This window comes from Poromitra crassiceps, assembly GCF_964638095.1.
Source record: "Poromitra crassiceps genome assembly, chromosome: 19".
In the NCBI taxonomy this organism is placed as follows: Eukaryota; Metazoa; Chordata; class Actinopteri; order Beryciformes; family Melamphaidae; genus Poromitra; species Poromitra crassiceps.
The window spans coordinates 11,245,789-11,268,288 of NC_139646.1; the positions used below are offsets into that span (position 1 = coordinate 11,245,789).

At 46.6% G+C, this 22,500-nt stretch overlaps 2 protein-coding genes across 2 annotated transcripts in view; one reads left to right on the forward strand and one right to left on the reverse strand.

Moving 5' to 3' along the window:
• znf827 (zinc finger protein 827) overlaps window positions 1-11,367 on the forward strand; it is a gene marked incomplete at both ends in the record, with an annotated part of 107,080 nt that extends 95,713 nt beyond the window's left edge. Inside the window, 5 exons of the mRNA XM_083656095.1 lie at window positions 651-822; window positions 2,443-2,609; window positions 5,711-5,920; window positions 6,059-6,236; window positions 10,350-11,367. Coding sequence (XP_083512221.1) covers window positions 651-822; window positions 2,443-2,609; window positions 5,711-5,920; window positions 6,059-6,236; window positions 10,350-11,367 — 1,745 coding nt within the window. The remainder of the gene's footprint in view (window positions 1-650; window positions 823-2,442; window positions 2,610-5,710; window positions 5,921-6,058; window positions 6,237-10,349) is intronic.
• Window positions 11,368-18,192: 6,825 nt separating this feature from the next.
• Window positions 18,193-19,614, reverse strand: LOC310793881 (zinc-binding protein A33-like; the record flags this gene model as incomplete). The annotated part of the gene is made up of 2 exons (XM_083655771.1): window positions 18,193-18,752; window positions 18,891-19,614. The coding sequence occupies 2 exons, from the start codon at window positions 19,612-19,614 to the stop codon at window positions 18,193-18,195; spliced, it is 1,284 nt and encodes a 427-aa protein (XP_083511897.1).
• Window positions 19,615-22,500: the final 2,886 nt, after the last annotated feature.

Here is a 22,500-nt window from a genome sequence, read left to right on the forward strand (position 1 = left end):
TTTTTGGTTTCCCCGGCGACATAAAGGTTGCCTGGCTTCATGTCCTTGGGGCAAATTGTGTGTGTGTGCGTGCGTGCGTGTGTGTGTGTGTGTGTGTGTGTGTGTGTGTGTGCCGCACACGCTGTGTGTGAGTTTTGTTTTTCATGGGGATGCTGTGTGTGTTACTATGTGTGTTACTATGTATCGGAATACAGGGGAAGGATGTGTCTATGGATAATTGTTTTTTGAGTGCTCTCAAATAACGTGTATGAATTTATGTGCTTGCTTGCACTTCTTATATGAGTGTGTGTGTGTGTGTGTGTGTGTGTGTGTGTGTGTGCGTGTGTGTGTGTGTGTGTGTGCGTGTGCGTGCCATGCGCGCACCATGTTATGGCATCTAAATGACCCCCACAGGAATGTTTGGATGTGAGGCAAACTCCAAAAAGTTGGTCAATTATGAGGGCAAATTGTTAGACATCACAAAGGATTTCTTTCCTAGGATTAGGATTAGAGTTACAATTGGGCTGGGGTTAAGGGTTAGGCATTAAGTATTTAGGTTTGAGCTTGTGTGTAAGGGCTTAGAGACTGACTGTAACTTCATGAAATACCATCTGAGGTAATGTGTACAGTAACCCGAGGACGTGCGTCTGTCTGTGTGTGTTTTGTTGCAGAGGAGAGGAAGTACAAGTGTCACCTGTGTCCTTATGCAGCCAAGTGCAGGGCTAACCTCAATCAGCACCTGACCATCCACTCTGTCAAGCTGGTCAACACAGACACCGAGCAGATCGTCACCGCCGTTACCGCCGACTCTGCCGAGCGCAAGAACTGCCCCTACTACTACAGGTAGTGATACCGGAGCCAATCAAATACCTTCTCTCTACTACTACAGGTAGTGATACTGGAGCCAATCAGATACCTTCTCTCTACTACTACAGGTAGTGATACTGGAGCCAATCAAATACCTTCTCTCTAGTACTACAGGTAGTGATACCGGAGCCAATCAGATACCTTCTCTCTACTACTACAGGTAGTGATACTGGAGCCAATCAAATACCTTCTCTCTAGTACTACAGGTAGTGATACTGGAGCCAATCAAATATCTTCTCTCTAGTACTACAGGTAGTGATACTGGAGCCAATCAGATACCTTCTCTCTAGTACTACAGACTTTGCTCATGGAGTTTGTTTTAACCTATGTGGATAGAAAAGCACACTCAAGTGACTTGTCATTCCAAAATTAGATATTTTATATATATATATAATATACCATTTGGAAATTGTGACATCCATCTGATAAAAAAAAAAGATTGATGGCATGAATAATAAAATCTAATAACATCTTTATAAATGTTTTGAGGATTAAATTAATTGTGTTTAAAAGTACTGTTTAATTTCAGACAGCAAAAGTTTCCAAAATGGTACACAACATTTTGCAATTCATTTCTAGCACTCATACTGTATGTATTGTCCTCCATGGAAAACCCCACCCAAAAGAATTATTTGCGAGTATGATTTGATTCAGGTCTGACTCCAGTCAGTATTACGCTCGGTTCACATGGGGTGCTACTCAGAAGCAGCGCTGACGCAGCGCTTCACGGAAGCTTTGAGCAGGAGCCTTCACAACAGAAGCACTCTCTTTTCCTCAGTGCCTCGCTCTGCGCTGCCCTCCCCCCGCTCACAACTTGCATTGACTTCATGCCTGGCAGCTCGGGTGCAGCACGTAGCTCCAGCATGGCGCGGCGTGCTGCTGGTGTTATCGGTCTCGCAAGGACGGCGAAATGAAACTACAATGAAAAGACAAACATCTCAAAACTACACTTAACCACAACTGGTAGTCTGCTGATAGACAGCAAAAATGACCGTAACATAAGAAGTGGCGATGCATCAAATCATGCCGATTTCTGCTGAGGATAACTGAGGGCATAACGACGACAAAGCTAATGGTGCGTTTCCACAGGATCCGTCATTTCCACTCTTCCCATTCATTTTCTATGTAAGAAGCCGTGCAGTGCATTTTGGTAGCGCCGCAGTGCGTTTCGAGACATGACTCATCACGTTGGCTGCTCTACATTTGCATAAAGTTGAGATGTAGGCTACTTTATGCAAATCGAGGGTGTCTAGCGCGACTCACTGCCTCTGGAAACTCCCGAAAGTGGCATGCAAACTTTTAAAGTGACCTTTGTCAATCTCAAATGTTTTCTGAAACACATTTCAACCATTACTTTCTTAACGTAAGAGAACGTTTGTAAATGAGCTGTCGTGTTTTTCCAGTTTGAAATCCGGTGGCAGACGGGCCCAGCGAGTGACAGCGGTCGTCCAATCTGGTGCAGCAATGGAAGCACGCCTATCAAGCGTCCCGATACTGGGACGCAGCGCGCTCCCTCGTGTGAAACGATGCCTGTGAAAATGTACCATAGCTGTCCTCTTATTCTGGCCTTCCTCTTCCTCTCTGTTCTCTGTCCAGCTGCCATGTGTGCGGGTTCCAGACGGAGCTGAACGCCCAGTTCGTCAGCCACATGTCGCTCCATGTGGACAAGGAGCAGTGGATGTTCTCGCTCTGCTGCAGCGTCTGTGACTACGTCTGCGTGGAGGAGAACGACATGAAGAACCACGTCAGCACCGGACACGCAGGTACACATCCTCCCACGTCGTGTGCTGCTGGCCCAACGGGTCCCGACGGACACTGACACCAGAACCAGAAACGGCCATAATGAACTGGACTCACAATATCCCTCTGTCCTCTCTTCTTGCAGGCTTCTCAAAACGTATTGGATGAGAAAGCACAGGTTTGAGTCATTTCTCCAAAATGACCATCATCACATGCTGGAGAGTGGTTAGCAGCATTACAAATCATGGCTCTTGTTCATAGATCAGAATAGAAAATATTAGAAATAATAAATGATGGACAGTTATTTATGTGGATGGTAGCCAACACGCTCTGTTTCAAGTCAATGAATTTAAACATGACAGTAATTTATACATGAAGGCACAGCACAGTTCAGTATCAGAGGACTCAGTGACTCTGATAGATAAAGACTACTGTAGGTTTCACAAGCAACAAGATGACGGCCTCGTCCAGTCGACCTTCTCTGGACTCTCAAAGCTGCAGGTCTGAACCTCTGTTGGTCGATACGACTGTTTTTGTCTGAAACAGCTTTGTCCAGTTTATTGCTGATGTTTTGCCCTTCCACCGTTTCCGTGTGTGTGTGTGTGTGTGTATGGGTGGGTGGGTGGGATTGTCCAGCCTAGACAGCCGAGGGGTCTTTGAGAGGCCACAGTGGCCTTGTTTATCTGAGAGGGCTGGCCCTTATCGTGCCTGAGGGGGAAAAATCAATAGGCCTTGGGTCCTTTGGAGACGAGCTGGGTTTACGATGCCACTGTGGCCATTTTTTAAGTCTCTCCGCCTAGCTTGGCATTTACCTCACACCCGCACAAGATGGACACCTCAGCCGACCACACAAATGTACACCGAGTCCTCACTGCTAACACACTAGCATCTTACCTCCTCTAAGTGGAGGCTTGCATGCTATGTCAAGGTCCTAGGATTCTGTCTGGCTCAGCCCTGCTTGGTGAGGTATCTAAAACTCTGAGAGGGAATCCAGACAGACTGTTAAAGGCTAGTTATCTGTTCAACTGGGTGGTTCTGGACACGCCCAGAGGAGAAACGGCTGAGCTCAGCAGGTGTTGTGGTTCAAGCTGACCTCCCACCACTCACGAAGGCTGCTGACCGCATGGGAAAAGGGTCGGTTGGGTGCCTTCATTAGTAGGGGAGATATCTGGCCTGGATATTCTGGAAGCTAGAATTTGCGCATGCGTGTGTGTGTGTGTGTGTGTGTGTGTGTGTGTGTCTTTTTCTTTTTCTCATATACTACTGTATGAATGGATGCTACCAGCCATTTGCAGATGAAGCTACGTAAGGTAAAAGAGCTAATGGGATATCTTTCAATCAGAATGGAGGAAGTTGTTACTTGACCATGTCTTGACCATGTGTTGCATGGTCATGGTACGCAGGCTTTAAGAACTGTCACTTTTTCCTTTTGCTTACATTTGGTGGCATTTCTTTACTTTACATACTGTAATAGAGGCCGTGTTCTTGAGCTGGTTCAATATTGTATTCAGAGACTGTGCGGTGAATTATTACGGCACCTTCTGATTTGATTGATGACGATTAATGATATGTTCCATGTGCTATTATTCTTGGTATGAAAGAGCACGTGCACTGGGTGTGTGTGTGCATTCCTGTAGGCCATTGATTCAGACTTAGATGTGCATGTGTGTGCCTGCATTAAAGACGCTAGATACTGTAGGTCAACCATTTCACAATGCAGTGCAGCCCTGCTCTCCCCCTCCTCTCCAGAGTGAGTGCCCTTTGTTGAGCCGTGCCCTGAGATGCTCCCGCCATCTTAGCTCCTCTGGTCGTGACCCTCGCTCCTCCCCCCTCCCTCTCTAACTCTCTCTCTCTTCCTCTCTCCTCACCCCTCCCTCTCTAAATCTCTCTCTCTCTTCCTCTCTCCTCACCCCTCCCTCTCTAAATCTCTCTCTCTTCCTCGCTCCTCCCCCCTCCCTCTCTAAATCTCTCTCTCTTCCTCGCTCCTCACCCCTCCCTCTCTAACTCTCTCTTCCTCTCTCCTCACCCCTCCCTCTCTAACTCTCTCTCTCTTCCTCGCTCCTCACCCCTCCCTCTCTAACTCTCTCTCTATTCCTCTCTCCTCACCCCTCCCTCTCTAACTCTCTCTCTCTTCCTCGCTCCTCACCCCTCCCTCTCTAACTCTCTCTCTCTTCCTCGCTCCTCACCCCTCCCTCTCTAACTCTCTCTCTCTTCCTCGCTCCTCACCCCTCCCTCTCTAAATCTCTCTCTCTTCCTCGCTCCTCACCCCTCCCTCTCTAACTCTCTCTCTCTTCCTCGCTCCTCACCCCTCCCTCTCTAAATCTCTCTCTCTTCCTCGCTCCTCCCCTCTCCCTCTCTAACTCTCTCTCTCTTCCTCGCTCCTCACCCCTCCCTCTCTAAATCTCTCTCTCTTCCTCGCTCCTCCCCCCTCCCTCTCTAACTCTCTCTCTCTTCCTCGCTCCTCACCCCTCCCTCCCTAAATCTCTCTCTCTTCCTCGCTCCTCACTCCTCCCTCTCTAACTCTCTCTCTCTTCCTCGCTCCTCACCCCTCCCTCTCTAAATCTCTCTCTCTTCCTCGCTCCTCCCCCCTCCCTCTCTAACTCTCTCTCTCTTCCTTGCTCCTCCCCCCTCCCTCTCTAAATCTCTCTCTCTTCCTCTCTCCTCACCCCTCCCTCTCTCTTCCTCCATCCGACTGAACTGCAGACGGGGAGAGGGGATCAATAAGAGCACGCTGCCTCTTGATTGGACTGGCAGCAGGGCCTCAGACAGAGGACACAACACTGCAGCTGAGGCTGCCTGCCTCACTCTGTGTGTGTGTGTGTGTGTGTGTGTGTGTGTGTGTGTGTGTGTGTGTGTTGTGTTGTGTTGTGTGTGTGTGTGTGTGTGTGTGTGTGTGTGTGTGTGGCGATCTTGCAGCTCTGTTTTCTACATCAAGCATTCCAGACAATTTGTGTAGATTGTGGGTTCATATGTTTGTCCCTGCTTTGTGTCTACTAGTGTGGCTGCTATGGCAGACTTGACCCCAGGCAACATGGCTTTGACATTGCTGATTTAGCACCGGCGGAAACATGAATAATTATGATCGTGATTTGTCCCTTTCTGCCCTCTGTCCTCGTCTATCCAGGTCTGAACTCACGGAGTCCCCTAAGTGAGACCAAGAGCACCTCCTCCTCTCTGTCAGCTCTCAGCGATTCACTCAACAGCTCCGAGGGCGGAGACCTCACCCACGGTAACGAAGAACTCAAGAGCCTGCTAGCCCCGCCCTCCTCTGCAGGCAGCCAATCCAGCTCCGGAAGCCACTCGGGATCAGGAACTGAGGACAAGTCTGACAAAGGCAAGGGATTGCAGGAGCTACCTGAAACCTCATGTTTGACGTCACATATACTGAATACATTCATACATCTACACAACAACACCTCCTCTTCTGCAGCTCCTGCTAACTCTCCCTCTCCCCCCCCCCCCCTCTCTCCAGGCTTCGAGTGCGTCTTCTGCAACTTTGTGTGCAAGACGCGCAGCATGTACGAGCGCCACCTCCAGATCCACCTCATCACGCGCATGTTCGAGTGCGACGTCTGCCACAAGTTCCTCAAGACGCCCGAGCAGCTGCTGGAGCACAAGAAGTGCCACACCGTCCCCTCCGGAGGGCTCAAGTAAGGAAAGCAAGTACAGACAGAGGTTCCTAACTCCGCCCGTCCTCCCCCTCCCTCACCCCCTCTCCACGTCCCTCACTACACACACACACACACATGAACACACACACACGCACGCACACACACGCGCGCATGCATAGATAGAAATTAGGGGTGTGCCAATTTTGGGATATTTGTATTTCTTTGTGCCCATAAAGCACAGGAGGGACTAAAACTTGCAGGATCAGAAATGGTTGCAGAAATCAAACAGTATGACAGTACAAAGAAAGGGAATGATGGTAACGTTGTGCCAACTTTCAGTTTGTAGCACCCATCTCGCAATATTTCAGTTATTAGTTATCCGTTATTGCTTCAAAAGGTGCAGTGTTTTAGATATATAAAGCTGCTGCTCAGTGTCATGGTTCATTTTAATATGGGCAGTTCAGTACAGGGACTACCAAGCAGCACGTTGTCCTGTGACAGCCAGACAGATCATTTCTCCCACCTGTAAGCTTCTAGTAGTTAGACGAATGAATACAAGAAACATACACATATGTTTAATTGGAATTAATTAGATTCTACACAGTTGTTATCCTCAGTCAGGTAATTTCACTTGAAAGTTGCAGATGACAAATGTTGGTTAAAATGACTTGTTTTGCTTGACAACCTTTCTTGGCAAGTGTAACTTGTTAGACAGTGGTCACAGTGTCTGCAGTGGCTGTTGGGATCAGAAAGGAGATGGAGACGGAGTTCCCCTCAGGGTGTGTTGTCCCATTGCCCGCAGCCAACATTCATGCCAAAGAAAAACAATCTGATGAAATCTGTGCGAAAGAAAGATACACTTCTTCCTGCACAGATAATGTATCACAATGATTGGATGAAATTCGTTCAAAATAGCAACCACAACAAAAAAGTGAGGTGTAACGGCTCTTCTTTTGATCTGGTTTCTTGGCACACCCCTAGTTGACAGCCACTCGCAAGCAAGTGCATACTTGAAATTTTCTCGATCACTCCACTTGCACTCCACAAGCACAAATGTCAGATCACTCACAAGTTCTGAAACATCACACGCTGAAATGACCCTGACAGACATTCACACAAGTGCGCTCACACTCACATCTGTGTCTGATGCACACAGCATGCATATCCATCCCAGGAAGCACTGACCCCAGATGGAAAGCTTTAGAATATGCATGTTTTCACCTCACTCACATCCTAGCCTGCGTCCGCACACACACACCAAAAATGCAAATGTATGCACAACACGCACGCACATGCATACTTGATCTAGTGAGCTTATTTCACAATAACTTGATAGGGCAGAGCCTTATTCCCACACGCTCCCCTCTCCAACTCCATAACCCAATCCTATAGGAGCCTCCGTTGTACTGTGACATGTTTATGTCCCATTCTCAGCCTGTCGAGCTATAGCATTAAGCCCATCTGTTGACCTCAAACCAGTGCCAGCACATAGGATCCACCACATCACACGCTAATCATGTTAGTGTGTGCCTTTAAGCTAGTCCACGATCATGTACAAGATTCAGACACGCACACACTTAGTTGTAGGGTAGCATTTGATACCAAGTGGGATTGAAATAACTTGCATTCACATGGAAATATTTAGCTAAATTGCTGGCTACGGTTTACTCAACATCTACGAGAGATACCAGGGAAGTGATCACAAAATGTAGGTCTTTTGTCAAACGTTCATTTCAAGTAACACAACAGCCATCTTTTGTTCTTTTGAGTTGTTCTCATAACTACAGTCTGTGCATGTGCGCAACCATTGATGATCATTATGATTATCGCCTCATCTTGTCATAAACAAAGATCTGTGTTCAACATCTTGTTTCTGTGCAGCCATCAGTGGGTTTCAGGGTGTTTTCAACATTTGAAAATGTCTGGAAAGAAAGAGTAGCATTTCATTGGTTGTAGCCGAGAAAGTTACCAACAGGGTTACTTTGACTTGTATTAGACACGAGTCTTGTAGCTGACAGCACACAGCTATTCAAACAAGCCCAAGGATCCTATTGGAGCAGCATGTTTGTAGTCACAAACTAGTGTAACTTAAGCAGCTGTCACTAACTGTAGCGTGTGAGTGAAGGATAATACATGTAATTGGATTTTGCTTACGTTTTAAGTGGTAAAAATGAATGTATCCTATCCTCTGGCACCACTGTTATTGTCTGGTACCAATGTTATTTAGACCAGATTGATCCCTTCAAGCTACCATTCAAGACGGAAAGGAACAGGTGGCGGCCATATTGGGGGGTTTCAGTTCAAGGGAGGAAAAAGAACAAAGGAGCCAGCTTTCATTGATACTTTTTCCATATCTATACAATAAGTTATCAGCAAATTCACATTTGTACACCCATTGCCGCTGTACTGTTTATATCCACACGCTTGGATTGTATTTCCAATTCTGTCAGGTTCACACCGTCTTTATGTTATGTGAACCGAATTTGTCCTTACTATCCAAATAGTCAGGCGGCTTAGTACTTGATTTGAGCTGGATCTGGACATTCCTGACAAAAGCACCACATTTTCCCCAAATGCTACCCATAGGATCCACTTCAAAAAATTAAAAAGATTTAAATTAAACATTTAAAATTAAAAGGGCATAACTTCCACGATGTTTGTCGGATTTGCAAGCAACTTTTTCCACGTGTTCAGCTGACCTTGCTCTACAAATTTGCCTCAAGGACCCTCGAGATCCACCCGGAAAGTTTTTGAGATATTTTGAAAGTTTTGGAAAACACATTTTTGACATTTTTTTATGACCGATTATCGAATCGTCGTTTCAACCAAAAGGGGCCACCGCAAACACCAATGTGGGTGGCCTAACAAAAAAAGGCCATAACTCCACATCCGTTTGTTCAATGATCAGAAAACTTGGCAGATATATCAAGGGATATATGTGGACTGTGTCATGAGAACCACAGACATTTTTTTGCGACCTCAGTAAGTACCGTTCAGAAAAGGCTTAAACCCCTGTCATGGCCGCTTGCAGCTATACATCCATTTGCTAAGCTGCCTGACTTTTAATATCTTTGAAACAAAAGGAGATTTCAAAAATCTGAAAAGATCACTTGTAGAGCTTGGTCCACAGATGCTACATAGCGATGTTGGTGGAGATCGGTGAAGCGGGCTAGGAGGAGATGTCAAAAATGTGTTTTCCAAAACTTTCAAAATATCTCAAAAACTTTCCAGGTGGACCCCAAGGCTCCTTGAGGCACATTTGTAGAGCAATGTTAGCTGAACACATGGGGAAAAGTTGCTCGCAATTCAGACAAACAACGTGGAAGTTATGGCCTTTCAAATTTTTATTTTTTTGAAAAATATATTTTTTATTTTTTGAAGTGGATCCTATCAAAAATGGCAAGCTAAGGGAATTGTCCGTACATGGAAAAAATGTGGTGCTTTTGTCAGGAATGTACGCATCCATTTGCTAAGCCGCCTGACTAAAAGTAGGCAGAATGCAGCCAAACAGGTGTAGAAGGAGCTAATGGAGCGGCGAGCAGGTCAGCAGAGGCTTGAGATAAACGAGCACAGATAGCCTACATTTCTGACCCCCACATCCCAGTCAGGATCCAGATAGGGTTTTTAGACCAGTGTGTAACACTTAGCAATGTGAAGTGTGTGTAGACTGTGTGTAGGAGTGTGTAGCGAGCCAGGAAAGGGCCTTGACCATTCCAGGTTTGTCTGAGGTGATTCTGTTCTGCAGGGTTTGTGAAGCGCTTTGGGGCCCAGAGCAGATGAAAGGTGCTATTTAAATGTAAGTGCCACTCCATTTCTTCATTTCCCTTCATGTCCTACTGCTCCCTCCCACACACACATACTCATCCCCACACACACCTGATCACCTCCATTCCTTCACAGACATCCCCCTAAAGCCACCACACATACGGCCATGAGCATACCACATCCTAAAGTAGAGACTGTACACACTAGACACACTATTCCTTCACCTGTCCTTCTCCTCTCCATCCCTGAGTGTTTATTACATTTAAAGTTGTGTTTGTCTTGTGGTTCTGTATGTGCCGCGCACGCCCCCCCTTCAACTGTCTTTTGCTTTTGTGTGTCGTGTCCCTCTCTCCTTCCCCCTTCCTGGCCCTCTGCTCCCTTATCCAGGTGCCCTTTCTGCATCTACTCCACCAATCGTCCAGCGGCCATGGAGTGCCACCTGAAGACGCACTGTAAGATGGAGTACCGCTGCCGCATCTGCCAGGCCCTGTGGCCCGACCAGGCCTCGTTGGAGGCGCACATGCGCGGCCACCGCCTGGGCAACCACTACAAGTGTGAGCAGTGCGGCTACCTGTCCAAGACGGCCAACAAGCTGATCGAGCACGTGCGCGTGCACACGGGCGAGCGGCCCTTCCACTGTGACCGCTGCTCTTACAGCTGCAAGCGCAAGGACAACCTCAACCTGCACAAGAAGCTGAAGCACGCGCCGCGCCAGACTTTCGGCTGCCAAGAGTGCCCTTTCACCACCACGCACCCCTTTGTCTTCAGCCGCCACCTCAAGAAACACCAGGGCGGAGGGGTGGGGGGGGCGGGCGGGGGAGGGGAGGAAGAGGAGGAGGAGGAGGAGGAGGCCGGAGAGGAGGAGGAGCCGCCGCTCGAGGGGAGGAGCCAGGAGCCCTTCCTGTTTGGCGGAGGCGGTGGGGGGAGCAGCGGGGGGAGCGGGAGCTGCAGCCCCCTCATGAGCCTCACAGCGTCCCAGGCCCTGCAGTCTGTCGCCCTGTCTCTCACGCTGGGAAAGTCCCGTCAGCTGGAGGCAGCGCCCCCCGCCGCGCAGCACCGCCCGGCGAGCGCCGACCGCAGCCACGACCCGAGGAGCCTGGGCGGCCCGAGCGGCGGAGGCCCCTCCCTCTTCCTCCCCTCCTCCCACCACATCTTCACGCAGTACAAGAACTGTGAACGGGCACACCTGATCCCCCTCACCACCCTGTTCACCCAAAACAGCCGCTTCACATTCCACCCGCACCCCCGCGCACCACACCCGCGCCCCCACGCCCCCCACTCCAGATCCCCTTTCCTCTTCTCCCCCAGCTCCTTGTCCCCCTCTGGCTCTCCTCACTCACCCACCTCCCACAAACACTCCTTCCTGGCCTACCTGGGACTGATGGAGAGGGCCAAGACTGTTTGACCTCACCCACTTCTTCTCTTCCCCCTCACTCCTCAGACAGACAGTGGTGTGAATGACACTAACCCACTGCAGTGGGAGCAACTTCTTTTTCCAATCAGACCAGCAGAATAAGCTGGACCAGACACAAACTTATTGAAGAAGAAAAAAAACATTTATGAGAGAAAAAGGCTGTATGTGCTAAAAATGCATTTATATCAAAAAGCTGCTTTTCTTATCAGTTCTATCAATTGAATTATTACTACTACTACTACTCTCTCTCTCTCTCTCTCTCCTCCTCTTCTTTTCTGTTTCTAAACTTCTGAATGACCTGGACCCAATTGCATTATCTGAGGAAAATAACGTATGTCAATTTTATATACATCTTTCTTCAGTTGTTTGACCAGATAAAAGTTGAAAAAGAAGAAACAAAACTTGCAAGTGCTACATTTTAGTGCATTTTTGTCTATTGCTATTATGCATCAAAATAGCATGCGTGTTTCTGTGTGTCAACTAGCTTTGACGTCATTAGGAAGCTAATTTGAACTAAACTGAAGTGTTAGCGGCGCAACGTGGACACAACCAATGAAACGGAATGCTTTTCTTTGAAAAAGGCACGTTTCCAAAGCAACGCCTCAAACCACGCACTTACTTATTTATCAATCTTGTACATAGTTTTGTAGCCCTCCCCCTTCCCACCACTTTGATTTCTGTTGGTTTTGTATAATGGTGAAACCATAATGCATAGTTACTGCCTGATGTCACCTCTGTCTCAGAATAAATGTGGGCTGTCATTAACAAATGTAATTTAATGGCCATTGGCTAATATGGACATTTTTCCCCCTTACTTGGTGTCACACCAAGGCATTCGCACGACGAGATTACATTGTCAATGCAAACAGCCACACAACTAGACGCAATTTCGCCCCAGGTGGCGCGAATGAGGCGTATGGCGTGGCGCGAGTAACAAGATATTCGCCTCAGCCGTCCATTTGCTCGAGTTGAAATCTTTCAACTTTGCCAAATAATTTGCGCGGCCAAACTCGAGCGAGTGTGGTGTGAATACACATTATTCTTAAATCTACACTCTGTTACCATCCTGGTTCTGCTGTTATTCTTTATAAGCTTGTGAAAAAAGAGAGGAAAATAAGCTATGATAATCTAAATATGGAAATGATAAAGAAAAGTATCATACGGGATTCAAATTTTGTTTGCACTCCATTGAAATCCCTCACGATGGAAACATTCATTCACTTATTTCTGAGACCAGGTGGATATCAGTGCAGCATTACATGCAGAACTATGTATCGCGCACCTATACTTAGAAGAGATATATGAGATAACTGTTTTGTGGAGGTGACCGGCTCTGGGCTAGATATTCTACCCACCGCTCATGGTCACCGCAGGCCGATTCAATGGTGCTTTTTGGAGCTTTTTGTAATTTTGTGTAAAAAAGAAAGAAAACTGTTCCAAAATGACTTGAATGAATGTATTTTTGTTTATGTACATGAGAAAGTGATACAGAAGTGTAAACAGGGAAGTCTTCTGTGCTGGTAAAAGAGAGGAAAGTGGTGTGTTTGGTGGCCTTCTGTGTCTTTTTTTTTGTTTTTTTTTGCCTTTTTTTTTTTTTTTTTTTTACTGAGCCTTCTACATCATAATAAAAATGTTTTTTACTAACATTCATAGAGAACCCATTGTGAGAAAAGCTCCTGTAGGTGCAATGAAGAAGCAAGCCATTCACTTGTACATGATTGTGTTCGATGGCATGGCTTCTGTTAGGCCGGCAGACATGGTACTGCTTTCTATTCCCCTCCTCTTAACCTTTTGAGTTATAATTGCACTTAACCTAGTTACATTTCAAGCCAAAAGCACTTAGACGCTCTATTTTCCTTTTTTTAAAAGTGCAAACTTAGATCCATTGAGTCACTATTATACCAACTACACAATAGCCTGGAAATGTTTGCTGGAAATGACTCAATCAAAACCCATAGTTTTGTGTGGAGGCATATCTGGCGGTGCAAGGGTCTGCCTTGGTGAAATTGGAGAAAGTAAATGAATACAAATTGCATGAATTAGACAGTAGAGGTCAAGCTCTCCCTGGGAACTAAAGGGGCCCAGGCTAAATTGTTATAGCCAATTTTGCACAGTGCTGCACTTTTGATTACGAGAATATGTATTTATCTGTACAAGTCTAAAATGCTCAAAAAGGAGTATGTTTGTGAGATGGGGCAGCATAGTACAAGCGTTTTATTTTGAAAAAGCTTTACCTATAATCGACAGTGCTTGTGTTCCTAAGTGGTCTTCAAGCCAAAATGGTTTCTTATTTGTAAAGGGATTGTTTTTTATTTTCCTTGTCTTTTATATTTTCCTCACCTTGTTTGTTTTTTGCATTTTCTTATGATTTGTCGATGTTTTTATTTTTTCTACTTGTACTTCTACACGTCAAAAATGTTGACTGGACAGAGAACATGCATTGTCAAGACCAAAATGTAACTTAACGCAGGATGTGATGTTAGGATTAAATCCGTCACGCCCTGTTCTGGAGTAACGTCTAGATTGTCTCCCCTACACTGGTCTTTGTTGGTTCCTTTTGCTCTGTCAATGTCTGGCATGCTGTCTCTGGAGGGAAAGGAGCATCCCTCCAACACACACACACACCCCCAATGGATTGAGCTCCTTGTACTATCTACGTTATCTTTTATACTCTAGTGCCACTTGGTGGAAGGAAACCACCTGAGACTTCTGAGAATGAGTCAAACTAATTGTCAGGGTCCAAAAGAAAAGAGAAAAAAAGAAGAATGTGTCCACTGACACCTTTTTGACTGTCTGCCTTTTTAATACTGCATAATCATTATGTAATCAAGAATGGCTGCACTTCCTTAATTCCCCCTTATTTTGATTTCAATGTTTGAAAAGGCAACAGGGCTCTCTATCTTTTTGAAAACCAGTATTTCTAAGCACTTATTTCAATGTTTATTTTGCCTAATTGTAAGCAGCACAGTTTTTTTTTTATGTTCAAGCGTGACTACCTTTTCAGCACTTCAGAGTATGCATGACATTGCCCTCTCTCTCTTAGTTAGCACTTAATTGTTTTTTATTCTCAACTAACTCCCTCGGTTGCATTTAGTTGTTAGCATCACACTGCACAGTCTACAATCAGTTAGCTTTAAGTTTGGCTGTACTTTATGATTAGAAAAGGCTCAACTATCCTTTTTTTTTTGGCACTCGGTAAAAATTGGTATGTGCTGTATAAAGCTTTTTTTTATTACTCCATTGTTAAGGCTGTACAGGGTTGTGACGATAACTGGTAAATAGATCATTTGTACTTTTTTGGTTTTGTATTTGTTTTCTTTGTTTGGCATTATTTTATGTTCAACTTGCCAGATCTAAATGTAACAGGATTTGAAAGTAAAGCTTACATCAGATATTACATCAGCTTGTCTGTCCTTTCTCGGTCTATTGTTTTATATTTTTGCGGCGATTCCAAACAGTAAAGTAAACCCTGTTGTTCACTTCCAATTTTGCAAGTAGATAAACAGAAGATTTCCTCTCATCTTTCTGGTTAGTTAGTTCTTCAGTGGATAACTGACTGACCAAGAGATGCTCATCGCCCCCATCCACATGTACCGTAAACTCACAGCAACCACTTAATTTGAGTATCATCTGTGCTACATAGCACAGATCATTAGGTTTCGGGCAGTGTTCCAAAACACTCCCTGGGATCCTCGTATTTAAAATTTAAGGCATTTAACTCACACTCTTATCCAGACAGAGCAACTAACGATCAGAGCAACAGTAGTAGAGTAAATTCCTAAATCGCTAAAATTGCACAAGCAACTAACGGTAAGGATTCAAAGGTCTGTCCTTTTCAATAGTCCCGTGACCAAAGAAAGATCATTATTACAGAGCTTCTAGGGAATAAATAAAAAGTGGGCTAAGGAGAGATTTTTTTTTTAAGAGCGAAACACAAAGAAGGGGCGTACGGGTAGCGGTAGATTCCCTGCCTACCAACACGAGGGTCGCAGGTTCGCACCCCCGTGTTACCTCCGGCTTGGTCGGGCGTCCATACAGGCACGATTGATTGGCTGGTGTCTGTGGGTGGGAAGCCGGATTGGGGGGTATGTGTCCTGGTCGCTGCACTAGCGCCTCCTCTGGTCATTCGGGGGCACCTGGTCGTGGTGGAAGGGAACTGGTGGGAATGGCGTGATCGATCCACGTGCTACGTCCTGCCGGTGAAACTCCCCCCTGTCATGTGAAAAGAAGCGGCTGGCAACTGCGCATGTGTGGAGAAAAATGGGAGAAAAACGGAGGGGGGGCGGGGGGGGAAGCAGGCATCAGTTTTTAGGGGGTTACACCACTGTTCCCTCTAAATCCATAGCGACGTAATGCCATCATACCAATAAGGAATAGGATCTGTCATGATGATGGTGTCTAGCTGGTGTTTTTATTAGGCCGATGGGAGGTCTCTCTCCCTCTCCAATTCTGCGTGGTAGTAATGAAAGTTACAGCACGTTCTCGCCCAGCCAAAGGTTGGCCCTGCCTAATGAAAACAGATGAAGCAGAGATAAAGTGTTTGCCGACATTAAGGGACTCATTTATCACCGTTAGCCCCCGAGCTATAGAACACCTTGGTCTGGAGCTCTCCTTTAAAACGGGTTCCTGCCTCACAGCACCCGTGGCAGACTGCAGCCTTCCAGGCACACACACACACACACACACACACACACACTGTCTCTCTCTCTCTCTCTCTCTCTCTCTCTCTCTCTCTCTCTCTCTCTCTCTCTCTCTCTCTCTCTCCATTGCAGTGTTTTCTCAGCCGTTTGTTATAACTGTCTTTCTCATTCACAGGCTTCTGTGTCTTGTAGGTTTTTTTTGCGGCAGAGAGGAACAGAGTTCTAGCGGAACCTTTGCCGGGTCCGGCGGTCCTTGGGGGGGACCTCCATCGCCGTGGCCCCCGGTGTTGACCCGCCCCCCGGGCTCGTCGGAAGCCTTGCACTGCTCTTCTGTAGAGAGGGGGGCCATGTGCTCTTCTGTAGAGAGAGGGCCATGTTCTCGTCTGAGCTGCTCATCTCTGCCTATGTATTAATGAATCTTTTGGGCTGTGTTTAAAGCAGCTTAATTAAGTAGAAAGCAGCGCCCGGGGCACTGTGCGCCTGCTCAGGCCGACCTCCCTGAGAGTGCAAGTGTTGATTAGGAAGTGAGGAGAGACACAGGCACTGCAGGGGATGGCTATTGATTGAAAGGATAGAAACCTCATTTGGATTTTGCGATTGGAATATCGCACTGTACGGGGGGGCGAGGGGGTGTTTTTCGTCCGTTTCACTCGGCGAGTAATATCTCAATTCCTGGGCTGCCAGTTAGTGAAATTGTCCGCTAAGTGAAGAATTTCTGTGATACCGAGTTTTCCCTCATCCCAATAATAGCCCTTCACCCCGGCCCGAGCTGTCTGCACAATGTCGACCTTTCGACACCACCTCGCGAAAGTTGGCCGCCGTGGATCGATAGCGTGTTAGCTTTTTGTTTGTAGGTTCAGGCTGCCTTGGCTTTATTACAGCTACAGAGTCGCGGGGGAGAGTGCTGCGAGAGAGGAGCTCCCTCTTGTTTGCCAAAAGTGTAATCCCGCCGTGACCCGGCGTGACCCCGCCCTGAGAGGAAAGCTGCTTAGACAGAAGTGCGTGTCTGCGGGAGCTCCAGGCCGCTCGGCCTCTCTCTCTCTCTTTTGCTCACTGCATCTACCTCTCTCTCTCTCTCTCTTTTCTTCACAGATCATTCTCTCACTCACAGTCCAGCTCCAACTCCCCCCCCCCCCAATATTTCTCTCTCTCCTTTGTCCACTCAGTACTCAATCTTTCACCTTTTCTCCCCATCTCTTTAACTCTCTCTCTCTGCTCCCTGTTCTCCCCTGTCATTTTTCCTCTCTCTCTCTCTCTCTAAACAGTAGGCAGTACATACACACCAGCACCCCCTCACCTCACCCCACCCCACCCCCACCCCCCTACTACCACCCTCTCCATTCGGCATCGATACTTCCCAGGCTCTCTCCTCCTCCCCTCCATTCACCAAAGGGTTTTTAGCCTGTGGAGGGTTTTGCTAAGTGGAGACAGATCTCCTTTTTTCGCTCGACACAGAGGAAAATAAACACAGAGGGCCTAATGTACAGGCCCGGCCAGAGACAGCCTTTTGGTTACAGGCAGGAGAGCAGGACCGCTGGTGCACAGGGGGGGGAAGAAAACCAGCTCTGGAATCGATTTGGCATGGGCCGGAGCCAGGGCCCAAACTGTGTGGAACAAAAGCTACGCTGAAAGCCGCTTGTTGATTCACAAATCCATTCATCTTTTTTTTTTTATGACAAATTAAGCACTGAAGTGAATTGGTGAATATGAAGATCCGTGTTAATTGAGTCGGTGAAAATGTGTACCTGGAATACCTGTAGCTGTGACCAGATATGCGATGTCAGTCAGTGTGATGTCATTCACGCCATTGTGATGTCATCTACTCCATTGTGTTTGTATTTTTATGTGTTTGGACCCCAGGAAGAGTAGTCTCACCTTGGTGTGTAGACTAATGGGGATCCACAATAGACTAAACTAAATTGTGCCGGGCGGTCTAGAATGTATATGTGTACATGACATCAGTAACCTGGGCTCTTTCTTGCTTTCTTTTGTGGGGACAGGCAGACAGACATACAGTACGGACAGACGCTCTTATAAGGCTTGGCCTGTAGTGGCCGCATTGTAAAATCTATTTCAGCTCGGCACCAGCGCTTCAAGTGCTCAACATGGTTGGTTGGGGGACACGCCCCCTAACTTTGCTGTTCCACTGTTACAGAGACCTTGGGGGACACGCCCCCTAACTTTGCTGTTCCACTGTTACAGAGACCTTCACTGGTACAATCTTCAGAGGTCCACCATCGCCGATACGAAAGAAGGGAAACATCCGGTCAGTGAAAGTGTGTGTGAAGGTCCGTGTCTTAGTATCGGGACCAGAGAACGACAGCTTTCCTCTGTTCCAGTCCAGACTCATTCTGATCCTCTTGAGCTTCTTCTTCACTCGGAAAACAGTGTCTTGACTTGAATGGGTGCCTATAATGTATTTACCATCTGTGCACCATATTCCACATAATCCAGACTTGATGACTCCTTTCCTCTGGACAGACTCTGATGCCACACCCAGAAGCCAGTGCGTGCTGTCTCCCACCTCCACGTCCCAGCTGTGAGTCCCTGAGTTAAAGCCCTCAGAGCCCAGGACAGACTTGTAGCATTCGATCCTCTCTGGGTTGTTAGGAAGCTGCTGCCTGTCTCCAGGTCTCACACTGATCAGATCTTCAGACAGGGTGAGTGTTTCATTGGCAGTGTTTGGGTCTAGAATCACACGAGTGTAGGATACCATCTCCTTCATCGTGTCCCAGACTGTGAACCTCAGGTTGCCCAGGTGTTTGGCCTCATCTATCAGAGCTCCTGAGACCAGCTGTTGATCCTCCAGCAGGGGGTGCTGGACTCTTTCTACTATAGCCTTGTAGAAGAAGAAGAAAAATGCCTTTATTGCACGCAGGCAAGAGACATCTTCAGCTCTCGGCACCTTCTCTATGACTCTGACTGTGTTTGAAAGAGCTGCTATCTCTCTGCTCAGACCCTCAATCTTCTCTTTCATCGTCTGACTCTTCTGCTCCTCTTCTTCCCTCAGTGCAGCGATCCTGCCCTCCTCTTCATCTTGTAGGAACTGGTGAAGCTTCTTAAACTCCTCCTTAATCTGCCTCTCTGTGCATCTGGCCTGGACCTTCATGTATTCTGTTTGATCACAGTTTCCTTTCACTTTATAAAATAGCTGCAGTTTCTCCTTTAAGGGCTCCAGTGATTTCTGGAGTTCCTCCTTGTGATGCCATGCAGCTTCATCGATGGGTCTGAATCTGTGCATCCACAGTGTGGTGTGTGTTTCTGAATCTCGACAGACGAGACACACTGGATGCTGATCGTCCAGACAGAAGAGTTTGAGTTTCTCAGAGTGCAGACTGCAGAGAGGCTCAGATCCTGCTGAAGCTCTCTGACCTCTCTCCAGTAAGAACGCCTCACTCAGATTCTTCAATGCCAAATTAGGAGGTGGTTCACTCTGTGAAGAATCCATACAGAATGGACAGTCATGTATTAGTCTCCCTGTCCACCAGCTCTGCAGACAGGCTTTACAGAAGCTGTGGCCACATGACAGGAGCACAGGATCTTCAAAGATGTCACGACAGACAGGACACGAGAGATCTTCCTCTGATCTGGAAGCCATTTTGTCTCAGTGAAGCTGAAAACGAACCAGAGATTATAAATGATAGTGTTATTGCGACTCACTGACGTCACAATTGCTGGAGTGACATCACTGATATCATCATTGAGTCTCAAGTGACATCACCAATTCTATACAGTAGTGGACCTGAGGGACTTAGGACCCCCTTTAATTAGGACAATTACCTAATTAAAAAATCCAGCTCCGTTAGGTCAACCGCACAGGTGCTCTTTACACTTCCTGAAAGTTTCAGCCCGATCGCACGTAAAATGGCATAGCTGTGGCCGAACACAATTCTGTTCACTCACACACACACACAGAAACTGTCACAGTCACAGTGACGTCACAGTTGAGCAATTGCAAATGAATTCAACACACACACAACTGCCCGTGTGACATCGCTTCCGTCACAAAGTGTGACTAAGATAAGATCACAGTGGCTCGAGTGACATCACGGATCATCAAGGATGAGGAGTCCCTTCGCTCTCTATAACGATGTTGGTCAGGTCCATAGGATCACATATACAGCTGATGTTGCATGCTTGACTGTGTCACTCAAGCCAAGGATATATTTTGTTTTTACTTGTGCAAAATCTTTTATTTCTTACTAAAAAAGAAAGCATCCTACAACACAGCCCAACAACTGAATGCAATGCAGGAAACACAATGACAAACACATTCTGATTTTGTTGACATGTTTGCATGTAGTTTTTCACTGAGCAATGAATATATAATATATTATCAATCTAAATAATATAGATAGGCCTATATATTATTATTTATTTATTATTTATTTTTCTCCCGTCATTTGCTATGCTAATATTGCTAACATTCATTCATTAATTGAATTGTAATTAGTTTTGAATATCCCCATAATTATGACCCAATTAAACCGATTGAATTACAATAGGACACAAACAGTGCCTTTGTAAATGTTAAAGACGGATGTAGGCTATTGTTGCTAATGTTCTTTGCATTGTGTCTCCCCTTTGTAGCCATGCTGCAGCTGAAGGTCATGGACAAACCGTTCTGTGCCAAAGAAACCCGCTTCGTCAAGACAGCCTGCCTGTCCAGTCAGTTTTTCCCAAGTGGGACTGACTGTGTTTATCTCAGGATGGAGCGTCACTGAAACACCTACAGTCTATTATTAATCTCTATTGCTGCCCACACGGACTTAATACAGCTGTCATAGCATCATTCTGAATCAACAGGGTGAGTGGCAGCACACTTTGACTTTATTCACATCAATCTTGAAAAATAAGCTTATACAGCGACTTTAATTCTTACAAGGGGTATGTTTTTAACTTTGGCAGCTCGTGGATATTCATCTCATTTGACTATATGCCAATATCATGCATTTACATAGCAAAACATGAGGCTATTTGTCATTGCCAATACACCCTTTAATTCACTCTTTTAATGTCTGATAATACAGTCAATTTCAGGGAATGATCATGTTGTATTTAAAGTGACTAAACTGTAGCTGATGTCAATACAAACAAAACAAGCAGGGAACCTGATCAATTTACTTTTCACTTTATACACTTGAACATTATTGAACTTATTTCTAATTAGCCTAATACTACTCTCCCTCCCTCCCTCTCTCTCTCTCTCTTTCTCCCTCCCTCCCTCCCTCCCTCCCTCCATCTCTCTCTCTCTCTCTCTCTCTCTCCCTCTCAGAGGAATATGGTTCCAATTTGGTCACTGCATACTTCCATTGTGTTATTTCCTATTTTCAATGTCTTTACTATTGTTCTAAAATAAACATAACTGGTAGTGTAGGTCTACAATGCCAGCAAAAATACGCAGCACTGTGCAAAGTGCAAGTCGAGGAGAAAGATGCTCCCTTGAACAAATCACCTTCAAGGTTACTGCAACGTGACGGTCACGTTCAAGTCCACAGGAAAGGAAGAGAGCAGCGCCGCGTCTGCTATCATTTACACCAAGCCCCATCTGAGGTAGACCTCTCAGGAGAATAGAGGAGTGAGAGATGATCCTGTGGTGCAGCACTCATTTGCCAGCCTTGGATTGGACACACATGGTGGGGACGTGTATTTACATGCATGCCTATTGGTGCCTGGCCCAGGGGCATAGCGTCACTGGCTGCCGAGTCCACCCCCTGCTGGGCCCGCCCCCCACTCTTTGGGGTGAGACATCACTCGGTGGGTGTCAGCAGCAGTCTGAGGGGAGTGTGTGTGTGTGTGTGGGGGGGGGGGGTTGGCCCTGGCATAATGCAGACTTAGGGCAGCCCGAATCAGCAGGGCGGGACAGATCACACACCCTGGTTACTACCTCGAATATACACAGCTATTGTCTGGCCACTCCTACTGGATAACAAACCTATTATAGAGGAGATGAGGAGGGAAATGAATGGTGGTGGTGGGGGTGGGGGTGGGGGGGCGTAGCAGGACTCCTTAACTATGATCATGTCTGTGAAAAAGACAGGACACTAGCTATCTGACGGCCCTGTTGTTAGGCTCCGCTTGTTACCATGGCATTACATGACAGTCACCGGCCATGGGTTACTTGGTTTCTATGGGTAACAGTCAGCGCCGCGCTCTGTGACACCGAGCCTGAAGATAGCCCCCCACCCCACCCCCACCCAGCCTCACAACTTCACGTGTAAATAAAGCGCTCTCCTCGAATGCCGGGGAGGGTTCATCAATATCAATACGCTCTTTTATTTGCAAGCGTTTGGCCTGTGAGACACAATGATTTCAATGATTCAGGTCTGCCGAGATGTGCAGCGAGCAGATTTAGTGAGTCTGGCTTTAACAGAATAGCCCAAGGTCAGGCCCAAACTAATCAGGCTCCACATTTCCCTGGGTGGAGTAATGAAGTAGAACGCTGCCCCCAGCCTGACCCTGGGAATCTGTAGCAGGAGAAACA